This window comes from Poecilia reticulata, linkage group LG15 (assembly GCF_000633615.1).
Source record: "Poecilia reticulata strain Guanapo linkage group LG15, Guppy_female_1.0+MT, whole genome shotgun sequence".
In the NCBI taxonomy this organism is placed as follows: domain Eukaryota; kingdom Metazoa; phylum Chordata; class Actinopteri; order Cyprinodontiformes; family Poeciliidae; genus Poecilia; species Poecilia reticulata.
Window position 1 is genome coordinate 26,347,921 of NC_024345.1, and position 15,975 is coordinate 26,363,895.

General features: G+C 38.0%; 1 protein-coding gene across 2 annotated transcripts in view; it reads left to right on the top strand.

Annotated features, from left to right (window-relative positions):
• Positions 1 to 1,040: 1,040 nt before the first annotated feature.
• Positions 1,041 to 15,975, top strand: part of LOC103477281 (phosphofurin acidic cluster sorting protein 2) — a 50,150-nt gene continuing 35,215 nt past the window's right edge. For both annotated transcript variants that reach the window (XM_008430286.2, XM_008430287.2), the window contains exon 1: positions 1,041 to 1,373. In XM_008430286.2, coding sequence (XP_008428508.1) covers positions 1,165 to 1,373 — 209 coding nt within the window. In that variant the 5' untranslated portion in view covers positions 1,041 to 1,164. The remainder of the gene's footprint in view (positions 1,374 to 15,975) is intronic.

Sequence of the window (15,975 nt, forward strand, 5' to 3'; positions counted from 1 at the left end):
GACTTCCTCCCACAGTCCCAAACACGACAGTTAAGCAAATTGAACACTGTAACTTGCACTTAGGTATGTGTGTGAGTGTGTGTTTGTTATTCCTGTTTCAGCAACTCTGCATGGAAAACTGAGTTTAGATAATGGATGGACGGTTTTGTAATGGTAATACCATAATACCATTGGAATACCATAATTACCATAATATCAGAATTATGGTAATAATTCTCAGAATTATTCTCAGAATTATGGTAATAAAATCAGAATTGTGAGATTTCCACAATCTGACTTAAATTGTGGAATTCTGACTTTTTTCTCAAAATTTTTAGTATAAATTCAGAGATTAAAGTCAGAATTCTAAGATTTACATTAGAATTGTGAGATTAATGTCAGAATTCTGATTTTTCAGAATTCTGAATGTTTAGTTTAAACTGAGATTCAAGTCAGAATTCTCATAATTCTGAGTTCAAATTGTGAGATTAAACAATTTAAGATAAAAGTCAGAATTGTAAACTCTGAGATGAAAGACAGAATAAAGTCAGAATTGTGAGATTAAAATCAGAATTCTAAGATTTAAATCAGAATTGTGGGATTTAAGTCAGAATTGTGAGAATTCTCAGAATTCAGAATGTTGAGTTTAAACTCTGAGATTAAAGTCAGAATTCTCAAAATCATAATGTTGAGTTTAGAGATTAAAGTCAAAATTTTGAGGCTTCAATCAAAATGATCAGAACTACGAGAGAGATTAAAGTCTGAATTCTGAAATTGGAGTCAGAACTGTGAGAATAAAGTAATAAAATAAATTCAGACAATTGTTCTAAGAAATTCTCACAATTCTGAATTTAAATTGCAAGATTAAAGTCAAAATTGTAAAAATATCACAGTTATAATTTTTTTTTAATCCAATGGCCCACCTCCTCTTCCATTCAAATGTACCTTGAATCAGAATCACCCATATGTTTCCAAGTCTTGCTGAATGGTAAATAAAAGTCCCCCCCCAACACTGCCCCCTATCAGCGGGGACAAGCCCCGCCCCGCCTATCAACATCCCCCGTCTGTGAAGGGACGCTGGGAGACCGGAGGAATAGGAGCTGGCGGCGGCAGGGGATCAGCGGCTCCCGCGTTCGTCCGACGCTCAACTATAGCTGCTTCCAGGCAGTGGTGGTGGTGGTGGTGATGATGGCGGCGGCTGTGGAGCGAGGAGGCGTTCGGGCTGCTTTCCTGAACCCGGGCAGCGGCAGCAGCGGACCCGCACCGACGATGCCCCCGACCGGAGCGCTGGCCGGGGCTGTGGTCCTCGGCTCTGGATCCAGCAGTATGCCCGTGCCCATGAACCTCTTTGCGACCTGGGAGATTGACCGATCATCTCCAAGCTGCGTTCCGAGGTAACATGAACGCTGCTGTGTTGGAGAAACTTGTCCCACGAATCAGAATATATATATTTAAAAAAATAAAGCATTGCTTAATAAAATATAAATTGTAACGAACAACGCCCTCATTTACCGTATTGTGAAGCAGGGGAAGACGAGCTTCTTCACATTCCCACAACGGAGGCTAGCTAGCACGGGAGCTATTGCTAAAGCTATCTAGCTAACAGCGTTGATGCTTTTTTACTCTTCAATACATCTCAGTTTATTTGTATTCTGTTTTGAATGTTACATGTCAGGTTCTAATTTCCAGCTGTCAAATTAAGTAAAATTATTCCCTAAACAAGTCACAGAAAACCCGAAGTTGTTGGAAACATTCAATGTAAAAATTATATCGGGACCGTTATAACAAGCTAACAAAAGTTCAGTTAAAAGAATTTCATCTGCTTCTCGCGTACGCTCAAAACAATTTAAAAGTTTATTTATTTTTTTCTCATGCTGCGTATTCATGTGAGACTGATCAGATTTACGGAATGCATGCCGCCTAATAGCATAACTGTCTATAAATACAGCGACATGGATGCCGAGCAGGCATCCTTTTCATCTTTTAGAGCTGATCCAACTGATCTATGTCCGGAGCTGGCAGGCAGTTCGTAGTCAACACATGTTTTTGCTTTTTTTATTCTGTGGCTAGTTGTTTTGATGCAGATTTGCGTGCTCTTCTAGGTCAGCGTTGTGTGTTGCTCTGTCGGTTATTCTGCATGCGAATGTCACGGCCCATCCGTTTGGTTTTAATGGTGCTGAATGCAGAAACATTCAATACCCCTGCGATTGCATGGATCCTCAGTGAACAGGCATTGCTGCCACCTGATCAGGAACCCTCTGGGGGGCTGTGGGTACATTAATCAGCTTTGACCTAGATCTACTTGGTTGGAAGTGGGCTTGCAAAACGGGAGGGTTTCCTCTGCTATCGATTTGCATGTATGTGTTTGTCTGCTCTTGCTTTTGTTCCTGCATGGGTATGCAAGTTCAAGTGGGATTGTAGCTATTTTCCCACATTTGGAAATATGTGATGAAAGTATGTGTACATACATAATCCAGTCTTAAAAAAATTACAGCATATCAAGTTGACTTTACAAGACGGGATGCAGCAAGAGACACACAAATGAATCAGTCAAAGATCAGAACTGGCTCGCATTATCTAATGGAGAAATCCTGACGAGTCTGTATCAAAATTAAGAACTCCCACATGCATGTTTTTCGGTTCACTAAAAATCAGATCATTTTGGTCAAATTGGGGTAATTTAAAAATTTTTCAATTTTCTGTTCTGTTCAAATCCACCAGCTCTATTAAAGACGAGGCAGCACATTTGTGTTTAAACTTAAAAAAATAAAAAAAATCATCTCAAACAAAACTGGCAATTGGTATTAGCTAGGATAAGTCTGAATGGTGCATCCCTAATTATAGCTATACAACATTTTATGTTTTTGCATACATCAAAATGTAAATTCAATCAGCAAGGTGTTTAGTTTTTTCTTCCAATATGCCTTCAAATAGAAGTTTATTCAACTTGATAGAAGGAAAGCATTTCTGATTAACCGTCACATGTTGGATTGTTAAATCATTTATTTTCACAATGCTGCAACTATTATGCACATTTTTATTGGGATTGAATATTAATTTATTAACAGAAGAAACCTCACATTGTGTGAGAGAGAGCAGGAAGTGTTGCACGGATCTGCAGCTATACAGGAGTGGGTTAATATTTGAAAGAAACCTCAAAATTATTCTACAGTTGTCATTTTAAACCATGTTAAATTTGAGATTAGCACGGTTAGCTTACGATGTACTAAAATTGCTGAAGCATTTTGGCTACTGCAGCCTGTTGCTTTGTTATGCTGCGTTTATTTATTTGAGAAAAAGGGAGATATTTTTGAGCGCAAGTTATGGCTGCAGAGTGCGGAGAAATTGGGGAAGGAAGAAAATGGGCACATATTGCACTGATTGTCATGACAAGATTTACTAATATTATTGTCAGTTCAAGATGTTCTAATGTAATGCAGCCCTACTCTGAACGGCAAATCAAGAATGAGAAAGTGTGAAATCGCCCAATTCCAATAATTAGCCCAATTATCTGTGCTTTTCTGGAAGTGCATTCCAGACCCCCATTTTTAAGCATTGTCCCATCTTTGGATGCGATAACTCAAATTTCAAAGCCAGCAGTTATTACACTAAACAGCGTATTGACTTGAGGGTTCTGCTCTCTAATTTATTCCTTTGTTTAAAAGTCGGATGGCGATAGCGTTTCCATTTTAGATTCTGATCCTGGCACTTGTGTGTTTTTATTGCACAGTTCTTGCTATTCAATGCTTCACGTTGTGATGATCTCGTCATCAGAATTCATAGCAGCAGCAGCAGCTGGTGGTGTTTGTTTGCCACAACACTGGCGCAGTCATGTTCAGGTATAGCAGCATTCACAAGGTCAGGAGGCTACATGACGGTGCATTAATAGAACGACTCATACATGCTGCATTGATTTCTCATCTCCCTTCCCCCATGACTTTCTCTGTTGTGTGCAGCTTAGAAAGGGCTGTATTAAAGACAAATGTGTTTGAGCGCGGTAACAGATTATTATTGATGCGCACAGTAAAAGCTCACCACTCAATTGGTGGACAGAGACTGAAAGTAGTTGCGTTTCTCTCTGTTGCATAGGAGTAAATGGTAATGGTTAATGAGCCTGAGGATTTATGACACTGTTTATGTGGTCTTTATAATATTGTAAATGATTTTGGACCTGGTGGCTTTGTGCTTAATTAATTTTCAAAGTAACTTCTGCCTTACACAGATTTAATGCTCTCAGACATGTTTGTATGAACACTTGCGCAGAGAGCCCAACCCGAGGCCTGTTTTGGGGGATTTAGCCTTCGCATTCTTTCAGGGGTTGGGCTATTTCTCTGTGCAGCTGTTTGTTCCTCTGCTGTAGCGAATGTGGGTGTCCAGCCCATGGAATGGTTTCAAATGAAGGCAATAGGGGCTGCTATTGATTTGCTGGGTTTTTTAAAAAAATTTTCTTTTTCTCCTTGTGAGTGTTATATGCCTGAGATCACACACAGCTGTGCATATTTAGTAATTATTTAGTTTTATATGTAAAACCTGGCAGCTTTATTAAAAGCACTGCTCTACTTTCATGGAGTCTTCTAGCACAGGTTTGTGATTCCTGACAGTTATTCTGCTGACCCCACCCTTGGCACTGGGCCACTTTATGACATCTTTTGTCCGTTGCCTCTCTTTGTAAAATCGAGGTGTGCTCTTGTTCTGTGTCTGTGCTCTTGCACTTAGATTAGCTCCCCGCTGCATCCAACCACATCCATGAATTTGCATGTAAAGTTTTACCTAGAAATGTACTGGTTGATTTCTATCTGTAGTACATCACATCTTGTTGATAGTGCAGGATATGATTGGATATGTTTTGTTGCGATTTTATCGTCTGTGAATGAAGTTATCCTTTGTGCTCATATGTCAGCCAGCACTTGTTTCTGTGTACACCATGTGTCAGGCTGTCAGCGTATGGGGGTCAATATGAAAATCTCAACTATTTAACACAATTTCTCAGAGGTTTTGGAAATGCATTCAATTTTTTTCACATTTTTCCCCATGTAAAATGTGTATTTATTGTTTTTAGCTTTATGTCATGTTATTCCCTCACCAAAAATGTACCTGGAATGATGCCTTGATACTTTCATGAATGCCTGAGAAATCCTTGAATCTCCCGTGGCAACCATTCGGGGTACCCAAACACTTGCTCATACAAAGCACCTCTTATTTCCACAAAGCTACATATCGGAGTTGCAGCCTCCAGTCGAGCTTCTGCCGTAGAAAAGCACTTCTACCCTGCACCGTCCTCACTAAGCTCCTTCAGACTAGCAGCAGCAGCAATAAGCAAATAGCTAGTGGAACTTTGAATCTGCTGAGCTTATCAAATGAACCTCTCTCAGTCCAACTCTCCTAAGAATGGTTGATGGAGAAACATTGTTGTCATGACGTGCTGAAGACGGAGTGTCGGAAAGAAGAGCTTCTTAAAGAGACAGATCAATTTCAAGGCGTCAGATTGTGAAGTCAGATTTGCTTTAAGTTATTCTTGAAGTATACAATATGAAGGTAACATAGTTACCTCAATGTTCTATAAAATGGCATTATGTGCCTGGAAAATACAATAACAATCTCTAATCCACAACAGGGTTAAAAATGTTTCAGATAGTTTCTAACTGGGCTGTAAACACATAAGGCTTAGTCGTTATTTTGAAGAATAATATGTACGGTAGCTAAATCTTCAGCACACACTCATCTTCATTCACTATGTAATTGAATGAACAAATTCCACTATATCACATGTTTTAAAGTGGAGATGTTTTCTGCATTGTGGAGGCCCATAGGTAAGGGAAATGTGGCGAGATTTTGTTTAACTTTCATTGAAAAAGCAAAGCTTGCCTGTAAAGTTCAACATAGAAAACTGGATTTATTTCACAATTCAGTTTTAGTTACATTTCATGTGACAAAAAACTCCAGTGACCAAATGCTCCGTCAAAACAATTTAATTAAGCAAAACCTTAAAAAATCTGAATTGCCAAACTGCAAAAAAAAAAAAAAAATCTCATTTGGGGCTTCTTTATCCAACTGTGCTGATATTTGAGAGGCTTCTGTCTGCTAAATTAGAGTTGTTAAAGCCTTGTCCTGAACAGGCTGCCTGTTGGAACAGTTGGACTTGAATTGTTTTGATTCCAGCACTCCCATGGCTGCCAGACTGCCACCCCCAATCTTATAAATGCCATGTGGTGTTGGTTTTGTTGCTTATTTCTCTTTGGAAGAATTCATGTTTTTCTTTGTCCGCTGATTTTAACACAAAACCTTTTGAGGGGGCGTTGAGAAAAAAACATGAAGGACCAACACACATGCCCATGTTTTCCCCCTTAGCTTTGAGCTGACTAGTGCTGTAGTCATGCTGCTGACTAATTAAAGAGATCTAGAGAGATGTGGGGTGAGATTTATAAGAATATTGAGTTTCCATATGAAGGTTAAATCCTGTTCGCATGTTAACGTATACACAAGTGACTTCACTGAAATGGTTTCCAAGTGAGAAAGCGATTAAAAAGAAAGAATATGACTCCAAGTCTAAGCCTTTCAAAGAAGTGAAACAATTGTGTTTTTGAGGGAAAAAGTGCTTTGGATATTACATCTCTGCAGAGAGCTCTATTGTTAATGTAGATTAACATCTTTTCAGATGGGATTTTTATTTGGTACAAAAAGTTCAGGTACAGACTTTTGGCTTCCCCTTCCCCAGTGCTTGCAGTCATAAAAAAAATAATATCTTGTTGTAGATCATTAGTACCTGCTTCACGTGGCAAAAATTTCAAATTGCCAGTTGATTTCCAAAACCAGAGACCCCACACATAGATGATAGATGTGAGGTTTGGTCCCACAGTCTTTGGTGTACAGCCACACAACAAAGACGACACACCACACACAGATTTTACTCATGAACAAACACAGTCGACTAAGAAGAAGCAATGACGATAGTTTATGGACTATTTGTAATGGAGGAAAAATAAAAACAACACAAAAAGCTGGACTTTCTGGTATGCCATGGCAGTTGTTTAGTCATCTGTGTATTTTGTGTTTTAATTGTCCGCATGTTAGTGAGTGTGCCCGATTTGAGACTAAAGCTGAATTCCACGCTGACTAGTTCCCCCTTAAACACACCATGGTATTTTTGCAGTCTGGATTCTGAGTCTGCAGATGATTTAAAGGTACAACCTGGATCTGTCTTCCTTGGTTTGAGCTTTATTTCTAGTAAGCAGAGCTTTGCTTCGTTCTGCCTGTCTGAGTTTCAGCCTTTTCTTTTTCTTCTTGCTGACAGTTTTATTTTGATTTCTTTCACTTGCCCCAAATCTGATCTGTGCTGCATTTGTGTGGAAGTGAAATGGACAAACGACAACAAACAGTCAGAACTGGACTGAAGCAACATAATGTTTTTGTTCTAGGTCGCTTACCATGCAGCCATCAGGGGGGCATTATTACATATATGTAGTCAACACAGATTTAACTGTTTGTATGCCACCGCCTACATCATCTGTGCCGTTAATCCCCTTCATTTGTGTTTTAAGAATTCCCTTTGTATTTATTATTGGACCAAAGATTAAACATTGATGTAAGATTACATAAAATTAGACCTGTATGTTAGGTAAATTTACCCCTTCACTCGTTCAACAACACATTCGTCTCAAGGCATGGATATTGTTTCTTAGCATCAGAGCTGCAGTAATCTGATTTCATAACAGGAAAAGAGAAGCTAGTAATCTGATGCTGGATACACAGATGCTGTCTGCTTAATCCGCTGTTTTCTTGTGGACTCATGAAGAAGTCCTCATCAGCCACCTCCAGTGCCCTTCACGACAATGACTTTGCACCATCAGTCCTCCGTCACTCATGTTTCTCGTCTTTTCGTTGCTCCATTTTTAACACCTAAAGCACTACTAGCAGGAGTAAAAACCACAAAATATTTGACTAAATAAAATATTGTGAAAATATTTGATACATTTTGACTAAAATGTATATATTTATTCCTTGTTTGTGCGCATAAGCTTGGCCGATAAAGCTGATTCTGATTATTCTGGACGCCAGCATTCTGACTTGTTTATGGCAAATTGACTTTAAAAACTTAGAAAATCTATTTAAATAGATCAATATTTTAGTATGACAGTCTACTCTATTCCTTATATGAGCTAAATGTTAGCTTAGCTTCTTAAAAATATTCTTCAATAGATTAAAAATAACTTCTTCTGTCTGGCAAATAAATAAATCTAATAATCTTGTTTATGTTGTTACCATAACTAAAAGTTTCACTTGTTTGCTCTAAATTTTCTACTATTGGTTTTTTGAATGTGCTGTGTATTAGATTCTCATGATGAGCTAAAAGGCAACATGTTTGCATGGTATTTTCACCAAAATTTAACATGTTTATTTTTTTAAAACAGATAAAGCTAAAAAAAAAAAATTTAGGCTACTAATATGGTTTAACATATTTATTATTAATGTTATATGACAGAAGGATGGCTATTCTGAGGTTAATACATGGACTGAAGCAAAAAGAAAATATCCTAATTGAACAGAATTTTGTCAGTTCTGTAACACAGATGTAATAAACTAGCTGGTTGTGCAGGTGAAGCAGTTCTGCTTTAACCTATCTTCTAAAAAACCCCCAGAAACATCCAGTCTCTATCACTTTTTAAGTTATCTCACAAAAGTTCTTTATATTGGAGGAACATTACGGCACAGATCTTTTTACAACCTTGGTTAACTTTGTTACTAGAAACCAGCCAATGACTCGTTGGTACACAAACAACCTAAAGGTGATGAGAAGTTATTAGGTGAAGGTGGAGAAAACTTGTCTGACGGTTGAATGACTTCCTTGTTGTGGAGATAAATTTCCGTCAAAGAAAAAAAAAATGCATACAGTCAGTTGTGGGGCTTTTAGTTGATTCTTTACTAAAGTTTATAGCAAATACATTTTAAAAATGACCTAGTTATCTAAAGGACACCATGCTCTTAAAAATGTTGCAAATTTATTTTAAATGTTTACAAAACTATAAATTAACAATAAAAATCTATTTGCCTCAGGCTTTTCTACAGAGAGGGGGGAAAAAATCCTCTGCTTTTGATGCTTGAATTGTTGTAGAGTCTGGAGTGTATGTGTTGATGATGTGGTGTGTGGTGCAAACCTAGAGCTGACACAGAGTTGTAGACGATGCCTGCAGGCTCCCATGGAGCTGATGAAATAGAACAGGGTTTTTGCAGTAGGTGACAGGTTCTTTATTCATCTTTGCACTGAAAACTGTAAAAACAACAAGCTCTTCCCTGAAGGCCTAATGGAAACTGCTACTAATAAACAAGCCCTCACCCTGAAAAATTCTCCTTTAATATTTTCAGAGATTATGTTTATCAACAGTATAAATCCAATAATAGCATTTTAACATTTCTATCAGTACCATAATATAGAAAAAATCTAAGAGAAATTACAAATTGGTTTAAAATTGTATGTATAAATATCTCAAATGTGATTCTAAATATCTGTCCTGGCATTAAAATTTTTCGTTAAGCATATATTAGTACTTCCTTTTTTCTCCTTGTTCCAACGTGCTGTTCACACACACTCTTAACAGTCGACCAATCGACACTCAAACCCCCTTCTTCTCGCCTACTCCCACTCCCCGAAATGTGTCAAAAAATCTCTTGGTTTCCTTCCCTGCTTTCCTGAAGAAGCAGGAATTTCCTTGGGAAACATTTTTGCATTCCTGGGAACTCGAGATCCGGCTGTGCAGCCGAAGAGCGAGCCACTTCAGGTTTTGTCGTCTTTTTACTGTTTGTCAGCCAACAACAAACTCTCAGGAAAGGGTTGCCAGAACTGCTGAAAAGTTCTGCTGACCTGGCTCAGAGCTTTTTCATGCCTTGAATGTGGATGTTTAATTCCACACAGGGCAAGATGTGTTTGTCCTCTCTTCCTCCCCCGGTTTGGACCTCTGAATAGGGGGGGGATATAAGGGCCAGATTTACATGTGGGCGGATCCTGGGGTCCCAGTTAAAAAGAGGAGATCTGAATTTCTGAACAAGCGAATGAGACAAATGCACCGTCTTCTGACACAGGGGGAAATCCCGTCAGAAGGAAAACGATGGGAAATGTGTTTCTGCTTGATTTTTCTTGGGTAAAAAAAAGATAAGATCTTTGTCACTTATCACAGAAACAGAGATCTTGTACAACAGTCTAATAATGCGTTGCTGTATTTACTCATCTGTTGTCATATTTGAGATAGCTGCAGTCATGCGTATTCTGCTTTCTGAAGTGCTCCCTATGATTTCAATTATACAGACAATATTATGATGTTCAGAATTTTAAGACAATTTTAGTAACATAATTGAAGATACCAGATACAAAGGCAGTCAAAGATTGCCAGCACTGGACTCTTTGCTGCATGCCTTCCCCCTTTTCTCTCTGCCCATTCCCTGTCCTAAATACTGCAAATAAAGGCCACAAATAACCTGGGGAAAAAAATAATATTCTGGCATTTGGCAAATAAAAATTATTTTGGTTATCCTAACGAATCTAAAACAAGAAAAGATTAGTCTGATTAACTGTCAAACGGTGAGGGGGGAGAAAAAAAACAAAACTCCAGCACACTCTGGGATTTGTCTGTTTAGTTTGGGACATAACAGCCTTTAGAGGGGTCATTTTTTTAAATAGCTTTAAGCTTGATGCCCTCCCCACTTTGTCTAATCACAGATTAAGTTCTCTGAACTGTCTGGAGCCCTGTTCCATCTCCGCAGCGCCTCACCACCACTGCATTCAACCACCCCCCTCTTCCGTGTTTTAAAATAATAAAACAATGGGATATTTGCTTCATAGATTAAAACCTAAGACTTAGTCAAAATGATTATGAAATCCACCGGATTTAGCTGACACCATTGGAGATATTGGGGGCTGGTTTGCTAAGGTTGAACTTTTTCTTTTTTGTTTTCTGCATGGATTGAGAGAAAAGCTAGAAATCTCTGGAGAACTTAGAGGCTTTATACATCCAGTCCATTAGTCATTTGGAAACGTCGGGCCTGGGGAGGTGAACTGGAGCGCATACTCAGCAGGCTGGTTCGGGCTGCTATTGTTCATTCCAAATGACACTGATGATACAGGAGGATTATATGCAGCAACTGTTTTATCATTGTTATTGAGTAATGTGAAGAAGTGATTCGTTTCACTGAGTAAATTTTGTCCTGAGGAGATAAGTCTTATAAAGGTACGAAGGCTTAATTAAGGCATTTATAAGAGACGCTAACCCCAGGTCTCCAAGGCCGTTTTTCTTTCTGAAGGAGCCTCTCTACATAGCAGTGAATAGTTTTGGAGTTAAAGAACATTCAGGCACCAAATGTCAGCATGAAATATAAATAATAAAACTCAGTTGATATTTCAGCCTAAATGCCAGAAATGGTTTCAGTGTTTGTTTTTTATTGTTTTAGTTTGAGGGAGGAAAAAAACTCTTTGTGTCTCACTCAGTTTAACATCAAATCAAATGAGTTTTGTCATTTGACTGTTAAACAAAAGCACCAACAGAAAAAGATCCTTTCACTATCCTCCGGTCTTTTGTCTGCTGTATTGCCACTGGAGTCGAAGCGTTCTCTAGCACTGCTCTGCTGGATGTTGTGATGCTGCTGGTAGGGAGTAATATTTGAGTTTGCAGGCTTTGCTGGAACCGTTTCTCACTCCCAGTGGTGTTCTTCGACCACCATCAGAAATTTGAATTGGATTGGATTGAACCAGAGCAGATTTTTTCTGCTCTGACTCGCTAGTGGCTGTGTATGTCTAGATATATCAAAATGGGCAAGATTCAAAGAACAGCAGCGACTGACAAAAACAATCCGTTGGCCCATGTTATTTTTTTAATGGCCTTTTCTTTTTTTGATTTACTCTGCTTTCAACGTAATAAACTCTGCAGGGGTCTTTTCATTTTGCATATGCATGTCGAAAATGTCAGAGTAGTCTGTTTGTAGTCGTTGGTTATCTCTTCTCAAACTGTACGGTGGGTGAAGTGTCTGCTTCTGTGATAAATTAGCCGTGTTACAGAAGTTTTTCAAAGGTTGAGGAGGTTTTACAGTGTTGGAGTACGTTGAGTTAGTGACTGAAAAACCAGAGCCACTTCAAGTTTTTTTTTTTTCATGCAGCTGAAAGCACTATTAAGTTAGACATGTAGTCTATCAGTTGCATAAATATTTTAGTAAACTCTAAGCCTGGAGTTTGGACTGATGTTTGATTAATTAATGTGGTGACTGCATGTAAACGAATTTATAAAGCACTTTTCCAGTCATATTGACCACTCGAAGCGCTTTATACTAGAAACATATTTACACACCGATATGCAGACTGGTTGGCAACTTAGGGATTAGTGCCTTGCCCAGGGGCGCATGGACATGTAACAGGAAGATGCTGTAATTGAACCTACAACATTCTGATTGCAAGACGACAACTACTCCACCCACAGTCGCCTTAATTTAGGCATTATAACTACTATATAAATGTCACTTCTGCCTATTTTTAAACCATATTTCTAAATTTTGCTCCTTTAAAAGATACTAACCTGAATAAAATTGCCTTTAATTCTTTTGAGGAAAATTTGTTTAGTTTAATTGTTAGTTGAAAAATTAGTTAATTAAATGGCAACTGTTAATCATATTTTAAACTAGGTCTGTTTTTTTTTTTTTTAAACAAACATTAAAGCATCTCTTTGTCTTGACTTATTAATGTTTTGGAAGGCAGCGTGTTTTCCACCACGCATCAAGTAAAAATAACCAATAATAATTCAGTACAGCATCATCAACGAAAGATTATTTTTCACTCTGCTAACTTAAATAAAGCATTCCAAAAGGTGGTATGTGTTTTTTTTACATTTGCAAGGTGCCAACAGGGGACCACATCAATGCCCCATATAAACTGTTTAATTTATCAAACATAAATCTTCTCTGAAGAGGTTTGCATGTATTTGATCAGTTAATTTGACACACAGATTGTTTTAAATGAAGCTTTGCTCTTGTGACAGACAGAGGGACATTCTAGTGAGATAGACCATCCACCATAATAGGATTTTAAAACTCAGTCATAACATTGTCAGAGGCAGTTACATTTACAGGATGTACCTTTATCTGTAAATCTGGTGGCTTAGGCACAATGTGATTTCAAGAAATGCATGCACCAAATAATACAGGGCCTTCCGTTACTGAGGATCAACTGTATGTTAGGTTGGACAGACAAAGCATGTCATATTTTCTGCCTTGTCTATGTTTTTAACTGTGGTATGGTGTCCTGTGGCTGATCTGGCATTCTGTGTCCATCACAAACACAAACCTGCTGACTTTGTCGGTTTAAGAATGGAAAACAGACAAAAGAGATGTCAGCCACAGCAGTATCAGCAACAAAAGATAAAATTCATTCCACCGAGTTCCTGAAAATTACTGTCAAATCCCTGGAGGTTGTGAATGCACAATGGGTTTGTATATTATGTTAAGCTGTTGCTAATGAGAGGACTAACAGACTGATTTATGACGATAAAATTGTGTTTTATCTACAAGTTTACCATTCTCTATTTCCTATTTTTTGCCATCAGGTTCTAGCAGAGCCTGTGATTCACACTTCACTATTGGTAATCCTTTTGAAAGTGTGAGAGAAGCTCTAGTTTGAATCAAATGGGAATATAATCTGGCACTAAGCAGTACCATGTAAAGTTACATAAAATATGGCATTAATCCCAACAACAGTCGGATTGTACCATGGCTGGGCTCCTGACCACACTAATACTATATTATGGAGTATTACAACAGTTATCGGCACAGCTCTTACATCCTCCCACCTCACAGGAATACCGGTTCATCTCAGTCCGTCTTTGTCTTTTAAAACGTATATTCTGATGGTTTAATGCCTAAGTGATGACACCTATCCTCCTCCACGCTGCTGCAAATTAAAATCCTCAGCAACAGTTGTTCTGCACAAAATAGATGGTAAGTACAGAATAATAAAAATAGACACAATAGAGCTAAACCATTCCCCTCTTCAAAGTTGGTGTGACAAATCCTTCATATTATATTATTGCAATTTTTGGAGAGTGCTTTTAAAAATTATAGTAAATCCTGTTGATGGTTTAGAGCAAGGATCTTCAAATTCAGGTCTTATGGGCGAGTATTCTGCAACTTTTAGATGTATCTCAGCCAACACACCTTGCATAATTAGGTCATCATAAGGACTTGAGTGCATGGGGATGTATTTATCTCATTTGATTAAACTGTGTTGGATTTGGGACATATTGACAAGCTGCAGGACACCAGCCTTTGAAGACTAGAGTTTGACACCACTGTTCTTGATTGATGAGGAGCATACTGAAAAGTCAAGCTGAATATTTAATAAAAAGGAGAGGTTTTTATAGCAGTTTAACTGTATAGTGGATCCCCGTCTATTCCTGGTCCTGTATTCCCAGACTCTTCTTTGGTACATAACTCCAAATTAGCAGAAAAGTTGAAAATTTTTTTCCTCTCTCAAATATCGAAAAGAAAATGCAATTTGGGAAGCCGAAATATCAACAAGCCAATCTAGAATCAATCTAGAATCACCATTAATTTCCCATGCCACTGACTAGCTACATCCCAAGAGCAGAGATGAGGAAGACTGTTAAACACAAGACAAATCTTGTGTTAAAACTTTTAAAATGGGCAGTTGTGAGCGATTTTAAATGGGTTCTCAAGTATTGGCCCACTGTACAGGGGAAATTACTGGATAGGAGTGTACTTTTATGAATAAGTAAGGATCCTTTTATGTAGAGGTGCGATGTTCATCATACCTCATGAACATCATGCATCTGTTTGCACACATTTCTACTAAATTTAAATATACCACCTGCCACCTTAGTTGCATGAATGATAAATGAAAGATTTTACAAATATTCCCAACAGGGTTGTGATGAAATCCAGTGATGATGAAATGTCGCCATCTTTCCTGTTAAAGATAGCTCCATCTTTAACAGGTGTCGCCAAAGCACTCAGTCGTTCAAAGCCCTGTTCAGTTGCTGACTCTATCTAGTAAAGAGTAAATCCAACTCTGAGGGTGATTTAATAACATTTTGTATTTTTTTAATGCAAAATACCATTTTGTTTCATACATAATGGTATGAAACAAAACAAAATACTACAGTTTTATACAATGGTTTTTCTCTGTGGTTATTCTGCAACACTTCCATACTGATCCATGGATTTTTCTGACTGAAGGCAAAGTATTGAAATCCATAAGTCCTGTTCTGTCCATGTGTAGCTGTAAAACCTGGTTGCATCTCTAAAATGTATCTTACAAAGGTTATATTCTTGTCATTTTTGAATATTACTTTTAGCTGTTAAACCTGACAATCACACAAATCTTTAAAAGAGACTTCTTCTACTTTGTTTACTCTCTTCACTGTTTTTCTCCACACTGTGACCATGAGAAGATTTCATTCAGGGATTTAAAGCTCAACCAGCATATGGCCATCTGGCACACATGACCAGATATTTGGGGTCTAAAAGAGGTTTTGATGGAAGCCCAAGTGCAGGCTAAGCTCTTATGGCACACACTACTGTGTAAATCTCTTAAAACTGTTTTGGTCTTTTCTGGTTTGGGCGACTTTTATTGCCCAAGAAATTAATTAAACTTTTTCCAAATAACTAACCATTGGTCTTTTTGCTTGTGCACAACTTGCACAAAAGGCTTGTCTTTCCATTCGATGTTGATTTTTAGTTTAATAAGGAACTATACAAAAAAGATGGCTTGTTCATGATGGTGTTAATGAGTTTTTGGGATTTACAACATATAGTTTCAATATGTGGTTTTTGGCTTTGTATTTTGACAATCTAAATCAGATGCCGTAAGTGTGGTTGTTTTGTAGCCTGAGGAGAGTGTGGTTGTTTTGTAGCCTGAGGAGATTTTAGTTGTTCCTTTTACAAGTCCCTTTTGAATAGAGTTGCACTTGTGCTTGGTGTTGGCAAATAAAATATTCAAAAGAAGTTGCT